Source organism: Salmo salar, chromosome 06 (genome assembly GCF_965601325.2).
Source record: "Salmo salar chromosome 06, fSalSal1, whole genome shotgun sequence".
Lineage (NCBI taxonomy): Eukaryota > Metazoa > Chordata > Actinopteri > Salmoniformes > Salmonidae > Salmo > Salmo salar.
In genome coordinates, this window is record NC_138296.1 from 57,688,177 (window position 1) to 57,712,500 (window position 24,324).

The 24,324-nt window shown below is 43.3% G+C and overlaps 1 protein-coding gene across 10 annotated transcripts in view; it reads left to right on the forward strand.

The window, feature by feature from the left end:
- Positions 1-24,324, forward strand: part of LOC106607646 (serine/threonine-protein kinase MRCK beta) — a 133,488-nt gene that overhangs the window by 53,524 nt on the left and 55,640 nt on the right. For all 10 annotated transcript variants that reach the window (XR_001329245.3, XM_045720721.2, XM_045720720.2 and 7 more), the window contains 10 exons: positions 6,749-6,997; positions 7,349-7,592; positions 7,773-7,892; positions 14,008-14,141; positions 14,830-15,072; positions 20,257-20,367; positions 21,827-22,080; positions 22,539-22,644; positions 22,887-23,011; positions 23,197-23,302. Coding sequence is in view for 9 of the 10 variants with exons in the window: in XM_045720721.2 (XP_045576677.2) it covers positions 6,749-6,997; positions 7,349-7,592; positions 7,773-7,892; positions 14,008-14,141; positions 14,830-15,072; positions 20,257-20,367; positions 21,827-22,080; positions 22,539-22,644; positions 22,887-23,011; positions 23,197-23,302 (1,692 nt within the window). In the remaining variant the exon portion in view is untranslated. The remainder of the gene's footprint in view (positions 1-6,748; positions 6,998-7,348; positions 7,593-7,772; positions 7,893-14,007; positions 14,142-14,829; positions 15,073-20,256; positions 20,368-21,826; positions 22,081-22,538; positions 22,645-22,886; positions 23,012-23,196; positions 23,303-24,324) is intronic.

The window sequence follows — 24,324 nt, forward strand, 5'->3', positions numbered from 1 at the left end:
GGGAATTTAGCTTGTGTGTGTGTGTCATCAGCATCCAAACTGCCTTAGTGACAGCTAGCAACTCGCATATGCTTTTCCTGCCTCCTTTTCTGAATCTATTGGCCAGCAATAAGTGCTACATATTCCAAACAGTTGAATAATGAATTTTTTTAACCATTTATTGATTGTTTACTTCCAAATGTACAGTATTTCACAGTTACACGGTACACTTATCAAATATTACAGGCATTTTAATTATGAATGGGTTGAAATAGTCTGTCATGGTTTATAGATTGTTTATAGAATACTGCCTTCACAAAGTATTCACACCCCTGGACTTTTTCCACATTTTGTTGTTACAGCCTGAATTTACCATTTTATTGAGATTTTTGGGTCACTGGCCTAAACACAATACCCCATAATGTCAAAGTGGATATAAAAAAATGTATTTTTTTTCAACAAATTAATTACAAATGAAAAGCTGAAATGTTTTGAGTCAATAAGTATTCAAACACTTTATTATGGCAAGCTTAAATATATTCAGGAGTAAAAATGTGCTTAAGAAGTCACATAAGTTACTTAACTCACTCTGTGTGCAATAATAGTGTTTAACATGATTTTTGAATGACTACCACATCTCTGTACCCCACACATACAATTATCTGTAAGGTCCCTCAGTCGAGCAGTGTATTTCAAACACAAAGATCAGGGAGGTTTTTCAATGCCTCACATAAAGGGCACCTATTGGTAGATGGGTAAAAATAAAAAGACACTGAATATCATGCATGGTGAAGTTATTAATTACACTTTATATGGTGTGTCAATACACCCAGTTACTACAAAGATATAGGCATCCTTCCTAACTCAGTTGCCAGAGAGGAAGGAAACCACTCAGGGATTTCACCATGAGGCCACTGGTGACTTTACAACAGTTGGATCAACAGCATTGTACAGTCCTGGCCAAAGGTTTTAAGAATGACACAAAGTCTGCTGCTTCAGTTTGTATGATGGCAATTTGCATATAATCCAGAATGTTATGAAGAGTGATCAGATGAATTGCAGTTAATTGCTAAGTCCCTCTTTGCCATGCAAATGACCTGAATCCACAAAAAACATTTCCACTGCATTTCAGCCCTGCCACAAAAAGACCAGCTGACATCATGTCAGTGATTCTCTCGTTAACACAGGTGTGAGTGTTGACGAGGACAAGGCTGGAGACTACTCTGTCGTGCTGATTGAGTTCGAATAACAGACTGGAAGCTTCAAAAGGAGGGTGGTGCTTGGAATCATTGTTCTTCCTCTGTCAACCATGGTTACCTGCAAGGAAACGTGCCGTCATTGCTTTGCACAAAAAAAGGCTTCACTGGCAAGGATATTGCTGCCAGTAAGATTGCACCTAAATCAACCATTTATCGGATCATCAAGAACTTCAAGGAGAACGGTTGAATTGTTGTGAAGAAGGCTTCAGGGCGCCCAAGAAAGTCCAGCAAGCGCCAGGATCAGGGCACCACCAGTGCAGAGCTTGTTCAGGAATGGCAGCAGGCAGGTGTGAGTGCATCTGCATGCACAGTGAGGCGAAGACTTTTGGAGGATGGCCTGGTGTCAAGAAAGGCAGCAAAGAAGCCACTTCTCTCCAGGAAAAACATCAGGGACAGACTGATATTTTGCAAAAGGTACAGGGATTGGACTGCTGAGGACTGGGGTAAAGTCATTTTCTCTGATGAATCCCCTTTCTGATTGTTTGGGGCATCCAGAAAAAAGCTTGTTTGGAGAAGATAAGGTGAGCTAGCATCAGTCCTGTGTCATGCCAACAGTAAAGCATCCTGAGACCATTCATGTGTGGGGTTGCTTCTCAGCCAAGGGAGTGGGCTCACTCACAATTTTGCCTAAGAACACAGCCATGAATAAAGAATGGTACCAACACATCCTCCGAGAGCAACTTCTCCCAACCATCCATGAACAGTTTGGTGACGAACATTGCCTTTTCCAGCATGATGGAGCACCTTGCCATAAGGTAAAAATGATAACTAAGTGGCTCTGGGAACAAAACATCGATATTTTGGGTCCATGGCCAGGGAACTCCCCAGACCTTAATCCCATTGAGAACTTGTGGTCAATCCTCAAGAGGCGGGTGGACAAACAAAAACCCACAAATTCTGGTAAACTCCAAGCATTGATTATGCAAGAATGGGCTGCCATCAGTCAGGATGTGGCCCAGAAGTTAATTGACAGCATGTCAGGGCGGATTGCAGAGGTCTTGAAAAAGAAGAGTCAACACTTCATGTAATTGTCAATAAAAGCCTTTGAGACTTATGAAATGCTTGTAATTATATTTCAGTGTTCCATAGTAACATCTGACAAAAATATCTAAAGACACGGAAGCAGCAAACTTTGTGTAAATTAATATTTGTCATTCTCAAAACTTTTGGCCACGACTGTAGTTACTCCACAATACCAACCTAATTGACAGAGGGAGAAGAAGAAAGACTGTACAGAATAAAAATATTCCAAAACATGCATCCTGTTTGCAGCAAGGCACTAAAGTAATGCTGCAAAAAATGTGGCAATGCAGTTAACATTCTGCCCTAAATACATTACTTAGTACCACTCTCCATATTTTCAAGCATTGTGGCGGCTGCATCATGTTATGGGCATGCTTGTAATTGTTAACATGCGGAGTGCCAGAATTGCATAACTGCTAGAATGGCCATGATGGTCATTTTGACTGTTGATATTTCAATTGTAAAAATATTCCATAATAAATAATACCTTCCTAAATAAATGCATTTATTATGTTAAAATAGGTCATAAGAAACCTGACTGGAAGACAAGTTGCTGGCCCATCCAGACTACACCTAAACATTATTGAAACTAATTCCACACATATAATAATAATAATAATAATAATAATAGTAGATGTGGCCTAAAGACAACATTAAATTGACAATAGTCTGATGGGTGACAAAATGATAAATTGTTGAATGGAGAGCCTGATGACCTGCGGAGAACGTATTGACAGCGTGCATTGACAAAGAAGCAAGGACCTTACCAAAGAGCACTCCTTCCATATCATTCTACAGAGGTCCATGCAGGCCAGATGTTTTGATTGCTATACCCTACTAGAAAGAGCAGATTTCAAGGTTTCTAATTAACCTATTTTTGCCAAACAATTGAACAGATTGTCTTAATGCACATGCTTTTTGTTTCATAGTTGAAACAAAGGCACTCCACGAGTGAAATCAATTTTGTATTTGAAATGATGTACAATGCATTTGGAAAGTATTCAGACCACTTGACTTTTTCCACATTTTGTTACATTACAGCCTTGTTCTAAAATTTATTAAATTGTTTTTTTCCCCCTCATCAATCTACACAAAATGCTCCATAATGACAAAATGTCACATTTACGTAAGTATTCAGACCCTTTACTTTGTTGAAGCAGCTTTGGCATCGATTACAGCCCCGAGTCTTCTTGGATGTGACGCTTCAAGCTTGGCACACCTTTATTTGGAGAGTGTCTCCCATTCTTCTCTGCAGATCCTCTCAAGCTCTTTCAGGTTAGATGCACAGCTATTTTCTAGTCTCTCCAGAGATGTTCGATCAGGTTCAATTCCGAGCTTTGGCTGGGCCACTCAAGGACATTCAGAGACTTGTCCCGAAGCCACTACTGTGTTGTCTTGGCTGTGTGCTCAGGGTCATTGTCTGAGGTCCTGAGTGCTCTGGAGCAGGTTTTCATAAAGGATCTCAATGTACTTTGCGCAGTTTTTTTTCCCTCGATCCTGACTAGTCTTCCAGTCCCCCGCTGCTGAAAAACATCTCCACAGCATGATGCTGCCACCACCATGCTTCACCGTAGGGATGGTGCCAGGTTTCCTCCAGACGTGACGCTTGGCATTCAGGCCAAGAATTCAATCTTGGTTTCATCAGACCAGGGAATTTTGGCACACTCCAAGTGGGCTGTCATGTGCCTTTTTACTGAGGAGTGGCTTCCGTATGGCCACTCTACCATATAGGCCTGATTGGTGGAGTGCTGCAGAGATGGTTGTCCTTCTGGAATGTTCTCCATCTTAGTGGAACTCTGGAGCTTTGTCAGAGTGACCATCGGGTTCTTGGTCACCTTCTTTGTCACCTCCCTGACCAAGGCCCTTCTCCCCCGATTGCTCAGTTTGGCTGGGCGGCCAGCTCTAGGAAGAGTCTTGGTGGTTCCATACTAATTCCATTTAGGAATGATGGAGGCCACTGTGTTCTTGGGGACCTTCAATGCTGCAGAAATGTTTTGGTACCCTTCCCCATGTCTGTGCCTCGACACAATCCTGTCTTTGAGCTCTACGGACAATTCCTTCGACCTCATGGCTTGGTTTTTGCTCTGACATGCACTGTCAAATGTGGGGCCTTATATAGACCTTGTGTGCCTTCCCAAATCATGTCCAGTCAATTGAATTTACCGCAGGTGGTCTCCAATCAAGTTGTAGAAACATTTCATGGATTATCCATGGAAACAGGATGCACCTGAGCTCAATTTCTAGTCTCATTTCAAAGGGTCTGAACACTTATGTAGGTAAGGTATGTATATTTTTTATTTTTCAAAACATTTCTGAACCTGTTTTCGCATTGTCATTATGGGGTATTGTGTGTAGATTGAGAACATATTTAATCAATTTTAGAATAAGGCTGTAATGTTACAAAATGTGGTTAAGTCAAGGGGTCTGAATACTTTCCGAATGCACTATATAGCCTACATTAACAAATGAATGAAATTATGTTCTTTCAAGTATTTACATTTCGTATTCGAATGTTGCCGAATACCTTCATAAACACAACCAAATGACATTGGTTCGAAGGGGGGGGTCCAATGAGGCCACGCTTTTGTTGTTACATTTATTTATTAAACTGGTTGGCTATTTGTGTTCCTCGAGGCCCGGTTAAATATACATATGGTCATTGTGACCTTCATGGTGCTTTGAGGATCAGTTTTTGTATTTTGTTATATTTGTCTATTAATACTGCTAGTGTAAAATACACATATTTAGGGAAAGGTGGGTTCAAGGTTTTTATTGTAAATGGTCAGATTGGCTGTTTTTTAGCAATTCTAGCATTTAGGATTTGAGTTTTTCAGGATGGAAAAGAAATGTAGTGGAGCTAAGCACAGACAAAATCCTAGAGGAAACCTGGTTGTCTGCTTTTCCACCAGAAATTAATTCACCTTTCAGCAGGACAATACCCTAAAACACTGGTCCAAAATTGTTGTCTAGCAATGATTAACAACCATTTTGACACAGCTTGAACAATTATTTTCAATAAAAATGTGCAAATGTTGCACAATCCAAGTGTGGAAAGCTCTGAGAGACATACCCAGAAAGACTCGCAGCTATAATCACTGCCCAAATGAATATTTATGTAAGTTAGTTATTTCTGTATTACATTCTCAATAAATTAACAAACAATTCTTAAAACATGTTTTCACTTTTTCGTTATGGAGTATTGTGTGGAGGTGGCTGATTTTATATATATATAGTATATATATATACTGCTCAAAAAAATAAAGGGAACACTTAAACAACACATCTTAGATCTGAATGAAAGAAATAATCTTATTAAATACTTTTTTCTTTACATAGTTGAATGTGCTGACAACAAAATCACACAAAAATAATCAATGGACATCTAATTTATCAACCCATGGAGGTCTGGATTTGGAGTCACACTCAAAATTAAAGTGGAAAACCACACTACAGGCAGAACCCTCATGGCGTCTGTTTCTGACCGTTTGAGCAGACACATGCACATTTGTGGCCTGCTGGAGGTCATTTTGCAGGGCTCTGGCAGTGCTTCTCCTGCTCCTCCTTGCACAAAGGCGGAGGTAGCGGTCCTGCTGCTGGGTTGTTGCCCTCCTACGGCCTCCTCCACGTCTCCTGATGTACTGGCCTGTCTCCTGGTAGCGCCTCCATGCTCTGGACACTACGCTGACAGACACAGTAAACCTTCTTGCCACAGCTCGCATTGATGTGCCATCCTGGATGAGCTGCACTACCTGAGCCACTTGTGTGGGTTGTAGACTCCGTCTCATGCTACCACTAGAGTGAAAGCACCACCAGCATTCAAAAGTGACCAAAACATCAGCCAGGAAGCATAGGAACTGAGAAGTGGTCTGTGGTCCCCACCTGCAGAACCACTCCTTTATTGGGGGTGTCTTGCTAATTGCCTATAATTTCCACCTGTTGTCTATTCCATTTGCACAACAGCATGTGAAATTTATTGTCAATCAGTGTTGCTTCCTAAGTGGACAGTTTGATTTCACAGAAGTGTGATTGACTTGGAGTTACATTGTGTTGTTTAAGTGTTCCCTTTATTTTTTTGAGCAGTGTATATATTTTTGAATTCAGGCTGTAACAAAACATTTGGAATAAGTCGAGGTGTATGAATATTTTCTGAAGGCACTGTATATCGCTGAAATTCTGTTGATTTGCCCTTTTCCTGCGGTCTTTCTGACTTTCTCTTTGTTGGTCTCACTCTGTTGTCCTCCTTCTACTTCCTTTGCCGTTCCTGTGCCTCATTTGGTCAGGCTCCCTAATGTTACCCCCTCTTTCTCTGAACTCTCCTTCATCGCTCCCCCTCTCACTTTCACCCCCATTCTTTTTTTTTTTTCATCCCCTCCTGCTTCTTTTGCAGATATTTATATGTGAGTGTTTTTGTAATGAATGCTATTGACACTATAAAGGAGATTTTAAGTCCTGATTCCCCTCTTCCTCTCTTCCCTGCTCTCTTACAGGAGCGTTTCCAGTTCCCCTCAAACATCAGTGATGTGTCGGAGGACGCCAAGGACCTGATCTCGAATCTCATCTGCGGCCGCGAGCGCCGCCTGGGCCAGAACGGTATCGGTGACTTCAAGGACCACCCATTCTTCGCTGGCATCGACTGGGATCACATCCGCTCCACCGAGGCGCCCTACATCCCCGACGTCAGCTCCCCATCTGACACCTCCAACTTCGACGTAGACGACGATATTCTTAAAAACCCGGTGGGTGGGCTTGGGGAAACAAGCCATCTAGCTAAAGATTACAGAAAAATAGCTAACTAGCAAATGCTACCTAGACTCAAGCTAGCTAGTTAACACTAACTGGAAAGGAGCTAGCTAATTAATGCTAACTGGAAACAGCTAGCCAGCCAAGCTAAAGTGAATGAACTCTATTTCACTGATTGGCCAGCGAAAGACACTCAGTTATAGTCCCAGGTACCTGGTTAAAAATGAAAAACAGAAGTGTTTTTGTCCTCCACGACCTCAGTAGTTTAATTACTTCTTCCCTTGGTCAGTTTGGCTGTTCGACTCTAACCGATCTCTCTCTCTCTCTTCCTCTCTCCTACCCAACAGGACATTGCCCCTCCAGTTACGCACACCGGCTTCACTGGCCAGCACCTGCCCTTCGTGGGCTTCACCTACACCACGGACAGCTGCTTCTCGGACTGCGGCAGCGTCAACAGAGCCGGCCTGTCCGACGGGGGCTCCCAGGAGGGCGGTCCCAGGGACCAGGAGAGGGAGCTGGGGGTGGAGGTTTTCGAGAGGAGGATCCGCCAGCTGGAGCAGGAGAAGCAAGAGCTGAGTCGCAAGCTGCAGGGTGAGAGGGCAAAAAGAAACACACACACACAGATCGCATGCGTAGACACACACCAGCGAGGCCAGGAGAAACATGCACACACAGACACCCTTGATACACACCCTTAGTGACCCACAGTTTAAAGTGAACATGACTTCTGACCCTTGACCTGTGTTTCTTGCCCTCTCTGACCCACTCCAGAGTCCACTCAGGCTGTGCAGTCTCTCCACGGGCCTGGCCGTGGGGCCTCCACCCAGGGCCGAGACAAGGAGATGAAGAAGCTCAACGAAGAGATCGAGAGGCTCAAGAAGAAACTTGCAGGTCAGTGTCTCTCAATGTAACCCAATCTGGCAAACCAACATCATTGACTGGCAACTCAACACTGTCTGGGCGTTTTAAATCAGGCCTGGCTGGAACACAAAGGTCAAATACCTGAAAGTGTTTGATGTGCCCTTGGTTTACTTTTGGGGCTATTCCAGCGCAACACAAGTATCCTTTCACCTAAACCCTTTAGATAGCTTTACAGATCTCCTTTTTGAGTTATTTTGAACTGCTGATGTAATTGCATTTGTGTGAACATATTCTAAATAATTTGGAGTTAGAATGTTACACATCACCTGAAAGGACACAACCTCTACTATCTACGTGTTTGTCTGTTCACAGCTGTTAGTCAGCAGATAATGACATTTGAAAACATCACTAATCTGAAAAGATATAAGGCACCGAATTCCAGTGGCCTTTTAGGCAGAGATGCACGTGTAGTTCTGAGTACCTTCTCAAAAGTCCAAAATCTGTAATAAATTCCTGACAACTGGCCTCTGAACATTCAAACTGCAAAATGGATAGATTTGGATAGAAAACACTCTAAAGTTTCTAAAACTGTTAACATTATGTCTGAGTATAACAGAACTGATATGGCAGGCGAAACCCCGAGGACAAACCATCCCAATAAAAAAAAGTTTTCAGCCTACCACTGTTTTCAATGGCTGTCACTTTTATTGACTGTCACAATGGCTGTCACTTTTATTACTTTTATTAAGGCAAAATCCTCCCAGATTGCAGTTCCTAGGGCTTCCACTAGATGTCAAGTCTTTAGAAAGAGTTTCATGCTGGTTTTTTGGAAAACTGAGCCAGAAATTGTAATTTTTCTAGGTGGCTCCCATTTTGGCTGTAGTGTTTCCAAGCGCGTCGAAGAGAGCACGTTCTTTGGTATTTTTCTCTGGTAAAGACACTAACGATTCTCCGTCTTAAATTTGATTGTTTATTTATGTATTAGGGTACCTAAGGTTTGATTTATAAAAGTTTTGACTTGTTCGGAAAAGTTTATTAGTAACGTTTGGGATTCATTTTGTATGCATTTTGATGGAGGGGAAACTGGGTGGATTATTGACTGAAGTGCCAGCTAAACTGAGTTTTTATGGATATAAAGAAGGACATTATTGAACAAAATGACAATGTGTGATGTATCTGGGACCTTTTGGAGTGCCAACAGAAGAAGATCATCAAAGGTAAGGCATTTATTATATAGCTATTTCTGACTTTTGTGGCGCACCAGCCTGGTTGAAATATGCTTTTGTATGCGGGGCGCTGTCCTCAGATAATCGCATGGTGTGCTTTCGCCGTAAAGCCTTTTTGAAATCTGACACAGCGGCTGGATTAACAAGAATTTAAGCTTTACTTTGATGTATTACCCTTGTGATTTCATGAAAGTTAAATATTTATAATTCTGTAGTTTGAATTTCGCGCTCTGCAATTTCACTGGATGTTGGCCAGGTGGGACGCTAACGTCCCACCTGCCCATAAGAAGTTAACCCACATAATGCTTACATGGATAGACCCTTCATTAACATCTAAAATGGTCTCTGATGCTTATGATTTGCTGCTGTCTGTTAACATCCCACATAATGCTTACATGGATAGACCCGTCATTAACGTCTAAAATGGTCTCTGCCACTTATGATTGGCTGCGACCTGAACTGGGTTACCATTTGGGAAAAAAGATTTGTTACCTCTAAAAACCCAGCACACCTGCTTATACAGTATAAGCTTATACATAAGTTATGCAACCCCATTTAGGCGTTTTAAGATGAAGCTGATTCCTACTCCAATATGTGATAGATGCCGTATGAATGCTGTTGGAACACTAATGCACATGTTCTGGTCACATGTTTCAGATTTCCTTACAAAAATGATGGGTTTCCCAGTGAACAAAGATGCACCTTTATTTTTATTGAGTGATGACTCTTCACTTGTACTGCAACTGGTTCAGAAAATAATCATTTATGCAGGGTTAACAGCAGCAAAAAAGGTTATCCTTAGTGCTTGGATAACCCCTACAATCCTCTCGCCTCAAACATGGTTATCATATTTTCAAGATATGGTTCGTGTAGAGCGATCAGTGGCCGTTATAACAAAGCTCGGGCAAATCCAATTGATGCAAGGGATCTATTATGCTAAACTCTATCAGATATCAACGACTCTTGACCAAGCAATGGACCTACATGGTAGAGGAGTGGCGGGGCAACATTTTATTTTCTGACAAGAATATAGTTTTTTTTATTGTATACTCTACTTCCTTTCTGTATATGTCATATTGTGCACTCAAATAATTGACTCCTGACAGTATATAAATATACTGCTCAAAAAAATAAAGGGAACACTTAAACAACACATCCTAGATCTGAATGAAAGAAATAACGTTATTAAATACTTTTTTCTTTACATAGTTGAATGTGCTGACAACAAAATCACACAAAAATAATCAATGTAAATCCAATTTATCAACCCATGGAGGTCTGGATTTGGAGTCACACTCAAAATTAAAGTGGAAAACCACACTACAGGCTGATCCAACTTTGATGTAATGTCCTTAAAACAAGTCAAAATGAGGCTCAGTAGTGTGTGTGGCCTCCACGTGCCTGTATGACCTCCCTACAACGCCTGGGAATGCTCCTGATGAGGTGGCGTATGGTCTCCTGAGGGATCTCCTCCCAGACCTGGACTAAAGCATCCGCCAACTCCTGGACAGTCTGTGGTGCAACGTGGCGTTGGTGGATGGAGCGAGACATGATGTCCCAGATGTGCTCAATTGGATTCAGGTCTGGGGAACGGGCGGGCCAGTCCATAGCATCAATGCCTTCTTCTTGCAGGAACTGCTGACACACTCCAGCCACATGAGGTCTAGCGTTGTCTTGCATTAGGAGGAACCCAGGGCCAACCGCACCAGCATATGGTCTCACAAGGGGTCTGAGGATCTCATCTCGGTACCTAATGGCAGTCAGGCTACCTCTGGCAAGCACATGGAGGGCTGTGTGGCCCCCCAAAGAAATGCCACCCCACACCATGACGGACCCACCGCCAACCGGTCATGCTGGAGGATGTTGCAGGCAGCAGAACGTTCTCCACGGCGTCTCCAGACTCTGTCACGTCTGTCACATGTGCTCAGTGTGAACCTGCTTTCATCTGTGAAGAGCACAGGGCGCCAGTGGCGAATTTGCCAATCTTGGTGTTCTCTGGCAAATGCCAAACGTCCTGCACGGTGTTGGGCTGTAAGCACAACCCCCACCTGTGGACGTCGGGCCCTCATACCACCCTCATGGAGTCTGTTTCTGACCGTTTGAGCAGACGCATGCACATTTGTGGCCTGCTGGAGGTCATTTTGCAGGGCTCTGGCAGTGCTTCTCCTGCTCCTCCTTGCACAAAGGCGGAGGTAGCGGTCCTGCTGCTGGGTTGTTGCCCTCCTACGGCCTCCTCCACGTCTCCTGATGTACTGGCCTGTCTCCTGGTAGCGCCTCCATGCTCTGGACACTACGCTGACAGACACAGCAAACCTTCTTGCCACAGCTCGCATTGATGTGCCATCCTGGATGAGCTGCACTATCTGAGCCACTTGTGTGGGTTGTAGACTCCGTCTCATGCTACCACTAGAGTGAAAGCACCGCCAGCATTCAAAAGTGACCAAAACATCAGCCAGGAAGCATAGGAACTGAGAAGTGGTCTGTGGTCCCCACCTGCAGAACCACTCCTTTATTGGGGGTGTCTTGCTAATTGCCTATAATTTCCACCTGTTGTCTATTCCATTTGCACAACAGCATGTGACATTTATTGTCAATCAGTGTTGCTTCCTAAGTGGACAGTTTGATTTCACAGAAGTGTGGTTGACTTGGAGTTACATTGTGTTGTTTAAGTGTTCCCTTTATTTTTTTGAGCAGTGTAGTTTTGTGTGTGTAGCCAAACACATTTAAACTCCGTTTTTCACAATTCCTGACATTTAATCCTAGTAACAATTCCCTCTCTTAGGTAAGTTAGGATCACCACTTTATTTTAAGAATGTGAAATGTCAGAATAATAGTAGAGAATGATTTATTTCAGCTTTTATTTCTTAATTCACATTCCCAGTGGGTCAGAAGTCAGGTTTGTAGGCCTCCTTGCTCGCACACACCTTTTCAGTTCTGCCCACAAATTTTCTATGGGATTGTGGTCAGGGCTTTGTGATGTCCACTCCTATACCTTGACTTTGTGTCCTTTTGCTACAACTTTGGAAGTATGCTTGGGGTCATTATCCATTTGGAAGACCCATTGCGACCAAGCTTCAACTTCCTGACTGAGATGTTGATACAATATATCCACATAATTTTCCTTCCTCATGATACCATTTATTTTCTGAAGTGCACCAGTCCCTCCTGCAGCAAAGTGCCCCCACAACATGATGCTGCCACCCCCGTGCTTCACAGTTGGGATGGTGTTCTTCGGGCTTGCAAGCCGTCACCCTTTTTCCTCCAAACATAATGATGGTCATTATGGCCAAACAGTTCTATTTTTGTTTCATCAGACCAGAGGACATTTCTCCAAAAAGTACGATCTTTGTCCCAATGTGCAGTTGCAAACCGTCTGGCTTTTATATGGTGGTTTTGGAGCAATGGCTTCTTCCTTGCTGAGCGGCCTTTCAGGTTATGTCAATATAGGACTTGTTTTACTGTGGATATAGATACTTTTGTACCTGTTTCCTCCAACATCTTCACAAGGTCCTTTGCTGTTGTTCTGGGATTGATTTGCACTTTTCGCACCAAAGTACGTTCATCTCTAGGAGGTAAAGCGGTATGACGGCTGTGTGGTCCCATGGTGTTTATACTTGCGTACTATTGTTTATACAGATGAACGTGGTACCTTCAGGCGTTTAGAAATTGCTCGCAAGGATGAACCAGACTTGTGGAGGTCTACAATTTTTTTTCCTGAGGTCTTGTCTGATTTTTGATTTTCCCATGATGTCAAGCAAGAGGCACTAGGTTTGAAGGTAGGCCTTGAAATGCATCCACAGGTACACCTCCAATTGACTAAAATTATGTCAATTAGCCTATCAGAAGCTTCTAAAGCCATGACATAATTTTCTGGAATTTTCCCAGCTGTTTAAAGGCACAGTCAACTTAGTGTACGTAATCTTCTGACCCACTGGAATTGTGATACAGTGAATTATAAGTGAAATAATCTGCCTGTAAACAGTTGTTGGAAAAATGACTTGTGTCATGCACAAAGTAGATGTCCTTACCGACTTGCCAGAACTATGTTTTGCTAACAAGACATTTGTGGAGTGGTTGAAAAACAAGTTTTAATGACTCCATCCTAAGTGTATGTAAACTTCTGACTTCAAGTGTATGTATATATATGTGTGGTGGTGCTTTTCTGGTGACAGTCAGTGATTTATTTAGAATTCAAGGCACACTTAACCAGCATGGCTACCACAGTATTCTGCAGCGATACGCCATCCCATCTGGTTTGCCCTAAGTGGGACTATCATTTAAACAATGACCCAAAACACACCTCCAGGCTGTGTAAAGGCTATTTGACCAAGAAGGAGAGTGATGGAGTGCTGCATCAGATGACCTGGCCTTCACAATCACCAGACCTCAACCCAATTGAGATTGATTTGGGATGAGTTGGACCGTAGGGTGACGGAAAAGCAGCCAATAAGTGCTAAGCATATGTGGGAACTCCTTCACGACAGTTGGAAAAGCATTCCTCATGAAGCTGGTTGAGAGAGTGGCAAAGGGTGGCTACTTTGAAGAATCTCAAATATATATATATTTGTTATTTCATAGTTTTGATGTCTTCACTATTATTCTACAATGTAGAAAATAGTAAAAATAAAGAAAAACCTTTGAATGAGTAGGTGTTGTCCAAACCTTTGACTGGTACTGTGTCTATATATAAGGCCCGTCTATGGTTCTTCATCTGTAGGGCTTAGTTCTTGTCACCTTTCGCATAAACAAAGTATTATGTTTTATTCGTTATGTTTTTTACAAACTAAATCAAAGGTTTCTCCCTGAAGCCCAGTCTGAAGCCACTGTCCAGTAAAATTGTGACCTTTTGGGAAACATTGACCCTAACCTATCACCATCCCGCTAACCAGGAAGTCCCTCCCCCTTTTGCCGTCTTTCAGACTCTGATAAGCTGGAGCACCAGCTGGAGGAGGTGGTGACGCTGCGCCAGGACTTCGAGAGCTCCTCCTCCAAGCTGAAGACCCTGGACAAGCAGGTCAAAGCCCTGAGACTACAGAAGGAGGAAATCCACAAGGTAACATCACTCTTCTCTTCCCCCCCTGACCTTTAAACCCACCCCCCTACTTCAGGGTTATTTTCATTAGTGCACACCATGTGTTTGTTATTGGACAAGTTCAGGCAGCCATAGAAACCTACCATTTTCACATCTTGGGGTGGAGCTGGAGATTATGAATTGAATGTTGAAAAAGGGTGGAATTTCCCTTTAAAGAATTTGTACAATACTAATTGTCTATGTACGTTTATAGTGTCAGTCAAGCTTATAATTGATAGTACACTGATTACTTTTTCTTTCTCTCCTGATTCCTCTCCTCTCATGCTGTCCTCCTTTCTCTCTTTCTCTCATGCTTTCGCTCCCTCTCCTTATTTCATCTACTCACCTTTCATTCTGTCTGGCTCTTTCCCTCTCACCATCTCTCCTGCCTCCTCTGCGCGCTCTCTTTTCTTTTGCTGCCCTCTTCCTCCCACCCTTCCTTCTTTCTCTCTCCTGACTCTTTCTTTCTCTCAATTTCCCTCCCCCCTCTCACCTACCCACCCACCCTTTCACTCGACATTTCTCTCCCTTCCATCTCTTCCCCCTCTACAACCTACCTCCCCCACATCTCTCACCCTCCTTCCTTCTTTCTCACTCTCTCCCTCCCTCCCTTATCCACTCTCCCCTCCTCTCTCACCCCCCCGCTTCCCCTCTCCATCTCCACCAACAGCAACTGGTGGAGTCCCTGGAGCGCCTCAAGTCCCAGACCAAGGAGCTGAATGAGGCCCATAGCCAGCGGAAACTGGCCCTTAAGGAGTTTTCTGAGCTGAGTGAACGAATGGCCGAGCTGCGTTCCACCAAGCAGCGCCTCTCGCGCCAGCTCCGCGACAAGGAGGAGGAGATGGATGCTGCTGTAAAGAAGGTGGACGCAATGCGCCAGGACATCCGCAAGACTGAGAAGGCTCGCAAGGAGGTGAGACGTAAAAGTTGACTAGCGCGCTGCTCACTAATGCTAACACTTAAAGTGCTAGCATTTAGCTTTCTAACTAAACACTTAGCTTAGCTAACTAACAATTTGCTTGGTTATACTTAGCTTTATAACACTTTGCTCGATAACAGTTAGCTTGCTAAACTTTACCTTGCTTGTACTTAGATTGCTAACTCTTAGCTTGCTAACGTTTATCTTCTTTGCTTGCTATGAGTCTTTGCTTGGTAGCATCAATGATGGTGGATAATTTAAGAGTTCACTCAGGCCATTTACCATTGAAAAAAAGGTGTCAAGGTTCCTGTCTGTAAGTGGTCGTTCCCTCTCTCTCGTGAGCATGCTTTCCCGTGTGAGCTCACGGTTCCTTCATAATCTCTGGCATGCTCACACAAGAGAGGGAACAGCTGCTTCTGGTCTACTTATTGTCCCCACCCTGACCAGAAACAATTTGCCAGTGAGATGTCTCTTTTCTCTATAGTCTCTGGGACACCACCTCTGCAAAACCTCCACCTCCGAAATTTTGCGGTCGGGCAGGGCACCGGGCGCCCCTGCCGCAAAATTTCGGAGGTGGAGGTTTTGCTTTCTCTACCATCTCTGGTAACATTTGGCTTGCTAAGTCTTAGCTTACTAACATTAAGTTCACTAAAACTTAATATGCTAACAATTGTGGATAAAGTTAGCATGCCGGAGGCGGAATAGCAATGTGTTAGCAACATTAAGCTAATTAGCAATGTTTCGTTTTCTGTGATGAGGGCATAATTGAGTGTATTGGTTGTAGAGGTCGACCAATTATGATTTTTCAACACCGATAACGATTATTGGAGGACCCAAAAAAAGCCGATGCCGATTTCTTCTTTTTTTAATTTTATTTTTAAAATTTGTAATAATGACAATTACAACAATACTGAATGAACACTTATTTTAACTTAATATAATACATCAATAAAATCAATTTAGCCTAAAATAAATAATGAAACATGTTCAATTTGGTTTAAATAATGCAAAAAGTGTTGGAGAAGAAAGTAAAAGTGCAATATGTGCCATGTAAAAAAGCTAACGTTTAAGTTCCTTGCTCAGAACATGAGAACATATGAAAGCTGGTGGTTCCTTTTAACATGAGTCTTCAATATTCCCAGGTAAGAAGTTTTAGGTTGTAGGAATTATAGGACTATTTCACTCTATACGATTTGTATTTCATATACCTTTGACTATTTGATGTTCTTATAGGCACTTTAGTATTGCCAGTGTAACAGTGTAGCTTCCGTCCCTCTCCTCGCTCCTACCTGGGCTCGAACCAGGAACACATCGACAACAGCCACCCTCGAAGCAGCGTTACCCATGCAGAGCAAGGGGGAAAAACTACTCCAAGTCTCAGAGCGAGTGACGTTTGAAACGCTATTAGTGCGCAACCGGCTAACTAGCTAGCCATTTCACATCGGTTACACCAGCCTAATCTTGGGAGTTGACAGGCTTGAAGTCATAAACAGCGCAATGCATTGCGAAGGGCTGCTGGCAAACCTAGGAAAGTGCTGTTTGAATGAACGCTTACGAGCCTGCTGCTGCCTACCATCGCTCAGTCAGACTGCTCTATCAAATCATAGACTTAATTATAACCTAATAACACACAGAAATACAAGCCTTAGGTCATTAATATGGTCGAATCCGGAAACTATCATCTCGAAAACAAAGCGTTTTTCCTGTCAGTTAAGTACGAAACCGTTCAGTATTTTATCTAACGGGTGGCATCCCTAAGTCTAAATATTCCTGTTACATTGCACAACCTCCAATGTTATGTCATAATTACGTAAAATTCTGGCAAATTAGTTTGCAACGAGCCAGGCGGCCCAAACTGTTGCATATACCCTGACTCTGCGTGCAATGAACGCAAAATGACACAATTTCACCTGGTTAATATTGCCTGCTAACCTGGATTTCTTTTAGCTAAATATGCAGGTTTAAAAATATATACTTCTGTGTATTGATTTTAAGAAAGGCGTTGATGTTTATGGTTAGGTACAGTCGTGCAACGATTGTGCTTTTTTCGCAAATGCGCTTTTGTTAAATCATCCCCCGTTTGGCGAAGTCGGCTATCTTTGTTAGGAAGAAAAAGTCTTCACAGTTCGCAACGAGCCAGGCGGCCCAAACTGCTGCATATACCCTGACTGTTTGCAAGAGAACTGACACATTTTCCCTAGTTAAAAGAAATTCATGTTAGCAGGCAATATTAACTAAATATGCAGGTTTATATATACTTGTGTATTGATTTTAAGAAGGGTATTGATGTTTATGGTTGGCGTAACGTGTACCTAAGCGATTTATATGCAACGCAGGACAGGCTAGAAAAACTAGTAATATCATCAACCATGTGTAGTTAACTAGTGATTATGATTCATTGATTGTTTTTTATAAGATACGTTTAATGCTAGCTAGCAACTTACCTTGGCTTCTTACTGCATTCGCGTAACAGGCAGGCTCCTCGTGGAGTGCAATGTAAAGCAGGTGGTTAGAGCGTTGGACTAGTTAACCGTAAGGTTGCAAGGTTGAATCCCCGAGCTGACAAGGTAAAAATCTGTCGTTCTGCCCCTGAACAAGGCAGTTAACCCACCGTTCCTAGGCTGTCATTGAAAATAAGAATGTGTTCTTAACCTCCCTGGGCAAGGTGGGACGCTAGTCAACAGCCAGTGGAATGGTGTGGCGTGAAATACAAATACCTCATAAATACTATAACTTCAATTTCTCAAACATATGACTATTTTTCACCATTTTAAAGACAAGACTCTCGTTAATCTAACCACATTGTCCGATTTCAAAAAGGCTTTACAGCGTAGGCAAAATATTAGATTATGTCAGGAGAGTACCCTGCCAAAAAAAATCAGACAGTCATTAACAAAGCAAGCATATATGTCACAAAAACCAAAACCACAGCTAAATGCAGCACTAACCTTTGATGATCTTCATCAGATGACACTCCTAGGACATTGAACAAAACATGCATGTATTGTATAACAATCAAGTTCATATTTATATCAAAAACCAGCTTTTTACATTAGCATGTGATGTTCAGAACTAGCATACCCACCGAACACTTCCGGTGAATTTACTAAATTACTCACGATAAACGTTGACAAAATACATAACAATTATTTTAAGAATAATAGATACAGAACTCCTTTATGCAATCGCGGTGTCAGATTTTAAAATAGCTTTTCGGGGGAAAGCACATTTTGCAATATTCTGAGTAGATAGCCCGGCCATCACGGCTAGCTAATTTGACACCCACCAAGTTTGGCCCTCACCAACTGAAATTTACTATAAGAAAAATTGGATTACCTTTGCTGTTCTTCGTCAGAATGCACTGCCAGGACTTCTACTTCAACAACAAATGTTGTTTTGGTTCCAAATAAGTTATATTGAAATGGCTCCGTTTTGTTCGTGCGTTCAGGTCACAATCCGAAGGGTGACGTGCGAGCGCATTTCGTGACAAAATATTTCTAAATATTCCATTACCGTACTTCGAAGCATGTCAAACGCTGTTTAAAATCTATTTTTATGCGATTTTTCTCGTAAAATAGCGATAATATTCCAACTGGGCGACGTTGTATTCATTCAAAGACTGAAAGAAAAACATGGAGTCGTCTCGTGGACGCGCATCTCCAGTGTCATTGTTCACTGCCTGACCACTCACAAAAACTCCTGCTGTTTTTTGCCCAGAGACTGCAGAGACATCATTCCACTTTCTGGCGCCTTAGAAAATGTCACGTTACAGCACAGATGCTGTATTTTTGATAGAGTTGCAACAGAAGAACAAATTGTCAGACAGGGCACTTATTGCATGGAATCTTCTCAGGTTTTGGCCTGCCATATGACTTCTGTTATACTCACAGACACTATTCAAACAGTTTTAGAAACTTTAGTGTTTTCTATCCAAAACTACTAATTATATGCATATTCTCGTTTTTGGGCAAGAGTAGTAACCAGTTTAAATCGGGTACGTTTTTTATCCGGCCGTGCAAATACTGCCCCCTAGCCCCAACAGGTTAACTGACTTGCCTAGTTAAATAAAGGTCTAAAAACATAAAAAAAATTGGCGTCCAAAAATACCGATTTCCAATTGTTATGAAAACTTGAAATCGGCCCTAAATTAATCGGCCATTCCGATTAATCGGTCGACCTCTAATTGGTTGTGGTTGATATGTGTATTGTTAACTGTGTGTGTGCTTATGTAAGAGTATCTATGTACAAGAATACCAGACTTTAAACCTCAACACACAACCTGTTTTAGTGCTTCGGCCTCCTCCTGCCATTCAGAAAGCACAAACCAACTTCTCTCCTCTTCAGCTGTATCTTTTATCATCAGCTTTTTATCTATTTGTTTTTTTCTCCATCTGAATGTCAGTATCCCCTTAAGGGCCTCGTCTTTCATGTGCTGTCTGCATTGGCGACAGAGGAATGCACTACTTGGGATGTCCTCTACAGCTCCCCTTAAGGGCCCTATGCAAACGGAACAACGGAGTTCCGTTTGCTTCCCTCTGTTTGCGTCTCTCTCTACACTGTTCTACGTACCAAAGTGCGGCTGAATTTTTGGAACAGAGCGTATAAGATACACCATAGCTCAGTTTGCATAGAGTTTGTAGAGCCCTTTAGGGGTTAGGAAACATAATACACACACTGCCAAAACAACCCATGGTTGCATCTCAGTAGTCCTAAAATTGCGTCCTCCACCTACACTGACATTGAAGAACTAGGCAGGTTAAAGCAAATTCCTAGTAGGCTTCCTCCATATTGCTTTGGCCTTGCCCGTGTTTTTAGATTAGTGCAGATGGAGTGGAGACTTAAGACTATTGAGATGCACCCTCAGGCCGAGATGAGTGCTAAGAGTCCACATGGGTTTTGGTGACCCCAGCTAAAGTTAATGGGGCCAGGGAGGGTTCAATGCTGGCAGGGTGATAGACCAATGTCTCATCTCCTCACCATCTCCCAATACTGTTCATTCATATGCACAGTACTGGTATGCATAATGCCAATACACACATTTACTCAATACATGCCCATGAATGTTTGGTGTGGTTCAGAATGAGAACATGGTAAATGTGTGCATAAATATTTCCTGGTAGAAGGATATAAAACTCTGGGTATGATGACGTTAACCTCTGCTTTGTCTCCATGTGTTAGTTGGAGGCCCAGTTGGAGGATGCCAAGGCGGAGGCATCTAAGCAGCATAAGCTGCGCGAGCACAGCGAGGTCTACTCCAAACAGCTGGAGATGGATCTGGAGAACCTCAAGGTCAGAGTTCACACTCTCTTTTTCACTGATGTTCCAGTGCCCTTTCTCGTTCTCTCTCCCTCTTCTACCGGTCTCCACTCTCCTCTCTCTACCCCTACTAGTACCTCTAATTCTCCCCGCCTACCTCTTTCTCCTTTCACTGATATGCTTCCCTTCCTTTTCCACCCTTTTCCCTATCCTCTTACTCTTTTCCCTATCCTCTTACTCTTTTCCCTATCCTCGTACTCTTTTCCCTATCCTCGTACTCTTTTCCCTATCCTCGTACTCTTTTCCCTATCCTCGTACTCTTTTCCCTATCCTCGTACTCTTTTCCCTATCCTCGTACTCTTTCCCCTATCCTCGTACTCTTTCCCCTATCCTCGTACTCTTTCCCCTATCCTCGTACTCTTTCCCCTATCCTCGTACTCTTTCCCCTATCCTCGTACTCTTTCCCCTATCCTCGTACTCTTTCCCCTATCCCCGTACTCTTTCCCCTATCCCCGTACTCTCCCTTTCATTCTCTCTCTTTCCCCTCCCCCACTTCCTCGCTCTCTCCGCTATCCTCGTACTCTTTCCCCTATCCCCCTGCTCTATCTTTTTCCTTCTCCCTTCACATTTCTCCCCTCTCCTCTCTTCCCCCCAGCTCGCTGAGGGGTCTTCCCTCTGGCATGGCTATATTGTGTGTGTTGTTTGTTTGTGTTTGTTGTTGTTGGCAATGGGTCTATGGGGGCCAGCTGTCTACTAACAGCTGGCCCCCATTAAGCATTATGGAGGCTTGGCTGGGTTGCATTAGAGCAAAGTTTATGGCCTGGCATTCGAAACTACTTTACTGTGTATATACTTCTCATCTAAACCAGGGCTGGCGTCCTGGAAGCAAGGCAATAATGATGAGAGCAAATATGAGAGAAGCATTTTAGACATTCTTGTCTGTCGTTTTTGTGAGGTTGCTAGCCTGTCAGTTTGTCCACCCCATTTTCAGATTTTTTCCTTTTCAACAGGGGTTCAAACTGTAGAACCCAGTTCCTACATTTTAATATAAAAATGGATTTTATCCAACAAAACAATGCTACATTTTATCTCTGGAACCCTCAGGATGACAAATCAGAGCAAGATTTCTGAATGTAAGCACATTATTTACCTTCAGAGATTAATGTATCAAACCAGTTGCTGTGATAAAGGTTTTGTTGTACACTCTCCTCAAACAATAGCATGGTAGTTTTTCACTGTAATAGCTACTGTAAATTGGACAGTGCAGTTAGATTAACAAAAATGTAAGCTTTCTGCCCGCATAAGACATGTCTATGTCCTGGAAAGTTTGCAATTACTTACAATATCATTCTAGTCACAATGGCACACGTTAGCAACAACTGTCCCGGTATAGGGACACCGATCCCGTAGATCCTCAAGAGGTTAACTTTTTCTCTCTTTCATGTTGTACATTTTTTGTTTATTTGCCATTTCTCTCACTTCCTCCCCCCAGGTGAAGCAGCTGGGCAGCGTGCGCGGCAGCGGAAGCAGCAGCCCAGGGCTGCTTCAGGAGCTGTCCAAGGTAAAGTCGGAGCTGGACAAGAAGGTGCTGTTCTACGAGGAGGAGCTGGTGCGCCGCGAGGCCTCCCACACCAGCGAGCTCAAGGGCCTCCGGAAGGAGCTCCACGACTCGGAGGGCCAGCAGCTCTCCCTTAACAAAGAGCTGCGCGTGCTCAAGGACAAGCTGGAGAAAGCCAAGAAAGAGAGGTGGGTTTAGGATAGGCTTTTCCAAGAGCAAGAGGTGGGTTCGGATAGTAGAGGTTTAGCTAGGACAGGTTTTAATAGCATAGGCTTTGTCGCGAGTGAGAGGTGGGCTAGGCTAGCACCCACTATATGGCTAAAGTAACAAAACATTAATAAATTAATTATTTATACCCATTGATTCTTGGAGAATATAATTCAACTGTCAGTTCAACTGTCGTACCCCATCAGAACCTCAAATATAAACTTGTTTTACTCCAATCTTTGTAAACAAACACTATAGCTTCAAAACAAGCCTATCATTTAGATCTCATGGATGGTTAGTACTTGCATCTATCAACCGTCTATGGATGTAAGAGTGGCTACATTTCTCCTGCCCCATCCCCAAGCTGTTTAACCAAGGGGTGACTGCTTTGTTATTTGTTTGACCTGCAGACTTGAGTACTTGATCTCATTCTGTGCAGGCAAACCGAGATGGACGAGGCAGTGGGCGCTCTGAAGGACAAGTATGAGCGTGAGCGCAGCATGCTGACCGAGGACAACAGCAAGTTGACCGCAGAGACCGACCGGGTAAGGACCACACATAGGTACAGAGGTACACGCTGTGGGAAAGACAGGTGTTGTGAATGGACACTTAACCTGACACTCTCTCTCGCTACCGCTCTTTTCTTCTCCCCCCCCCCACTCTCTACCTCTTTCCTGCTCTCTCCTTTCCTGTCACTCTTTCCCCTCTCTCCCCCCCTCTCCATCTCCCCCACTATCTCCCGGTCCCCCCCTCCATCTTCTGCTATCTCCTGCTTTCTCTCTCTCAGCTGTGTACGTTTGTGGACAAGCTGACCGCTCAGAACCGTCAGCTGGAGGACGAGCTGCAGGACCTGGCCTCTAAGAAGGAGAGCGTTGCTCACTGGGAGGCCCAGATTGCTGAGATCATCCAGTGGTGAGTGGAAAAGCAGCTATACGTGGCCGTGAACTTGTCCAATAGGATGGCAAATGTTCCTTTTCTGTTTTAAAATGTTTTGCCATGGTGTACCTTAATGAATATAAGCCTCAGTAATCCCTGTGTAAGGCCTGTATAGATTCTTCAGAAACCTTTCCTAAGCTGATGTCTGTTTGATCCCGCAGGGTGAGCGATGAGAAGGAGGCCCGCGGCTACCTGCAGGCCTTGGCCTCCAAGATCACCGAGGAGCTCGAGTCACTCCGCTGCTCCAGCCTGGGCTCCAGACCCCTGGTAAGATGGGTACCAGAGAGAAACCCACGCACACGCCCCATCCCCTCCGTGGTGTTTGTGTGTTTGTACCAAGGGATTCTATCTGTCATTGTTAAATTAGCCCCCCCTGGTCTGAGCGCAGGCGTCACTAGGGAATGCCACCATATCAGACGGTTCCTTTCCCTTGTTGCCGTGATTCTAAAGATCCCCTACTGAACACAATTCTTTTATCCTTTTATAACAACTTGTTTTACACACACTCCATTGACACTAGAGCTGGATGTTAATTGAAGCGATCCAGGTCAAATGCCTGACTGGAGGGTACAGCAGCTGTTTTTGCGCACCACAAGCTGTGTAGTGTGTAGGCTACACCCTGTCTACTCATTTTACCTTGTCATTACTGCTGTGCTGCAGTAAAAACCTACAATTTATCCAATGCCCCAGTGGTGTTTCCCACTGAAAGTTTGCCGGAATGACTCATAGGAGCGTGATGGTACGAGTACACCCCCTGGACAGAACGGTAATCTGTCGCAGGGACTTCCTTACCCACAATCTATTTCCTTAATGCTGAGTGCCAAGTAGAGACAAATCAGGTCCTATTTTTATAGTCTTTGATATCAACCTTCCAATCTCAGGGCGAACACGCTAACCACAAGGCCACACTGAGTTGGCCCCATAGTGCACAACTTTTGACCAGAGCACTATGTATGGAATACGGTGCTTATGGAGTAAGTTTGACTTACTGTAGACCCATAGTTCAGTACTTTTAACAGGAGCCCTATGGGCCTACAGTAAGTCAAACTTACTCCATAAGCACCGTATTCCATACATAGGGCTCCTGTTAAAAGTACAGAACTATGTATGGAATAGGGTGCTTATGGAGTAAGTTTGACTTACTGTGCTTAATAAGTCACATAAGTTGCATGGACTCACATGGTGTGCAATCATTTTGTTTAACATTAAAAAAATGATGACACCTCATCTTTGTACTCCACACATATAAGGTTCTGCAGTCGAGCAGTGAATTTCAAACACAGATTCAA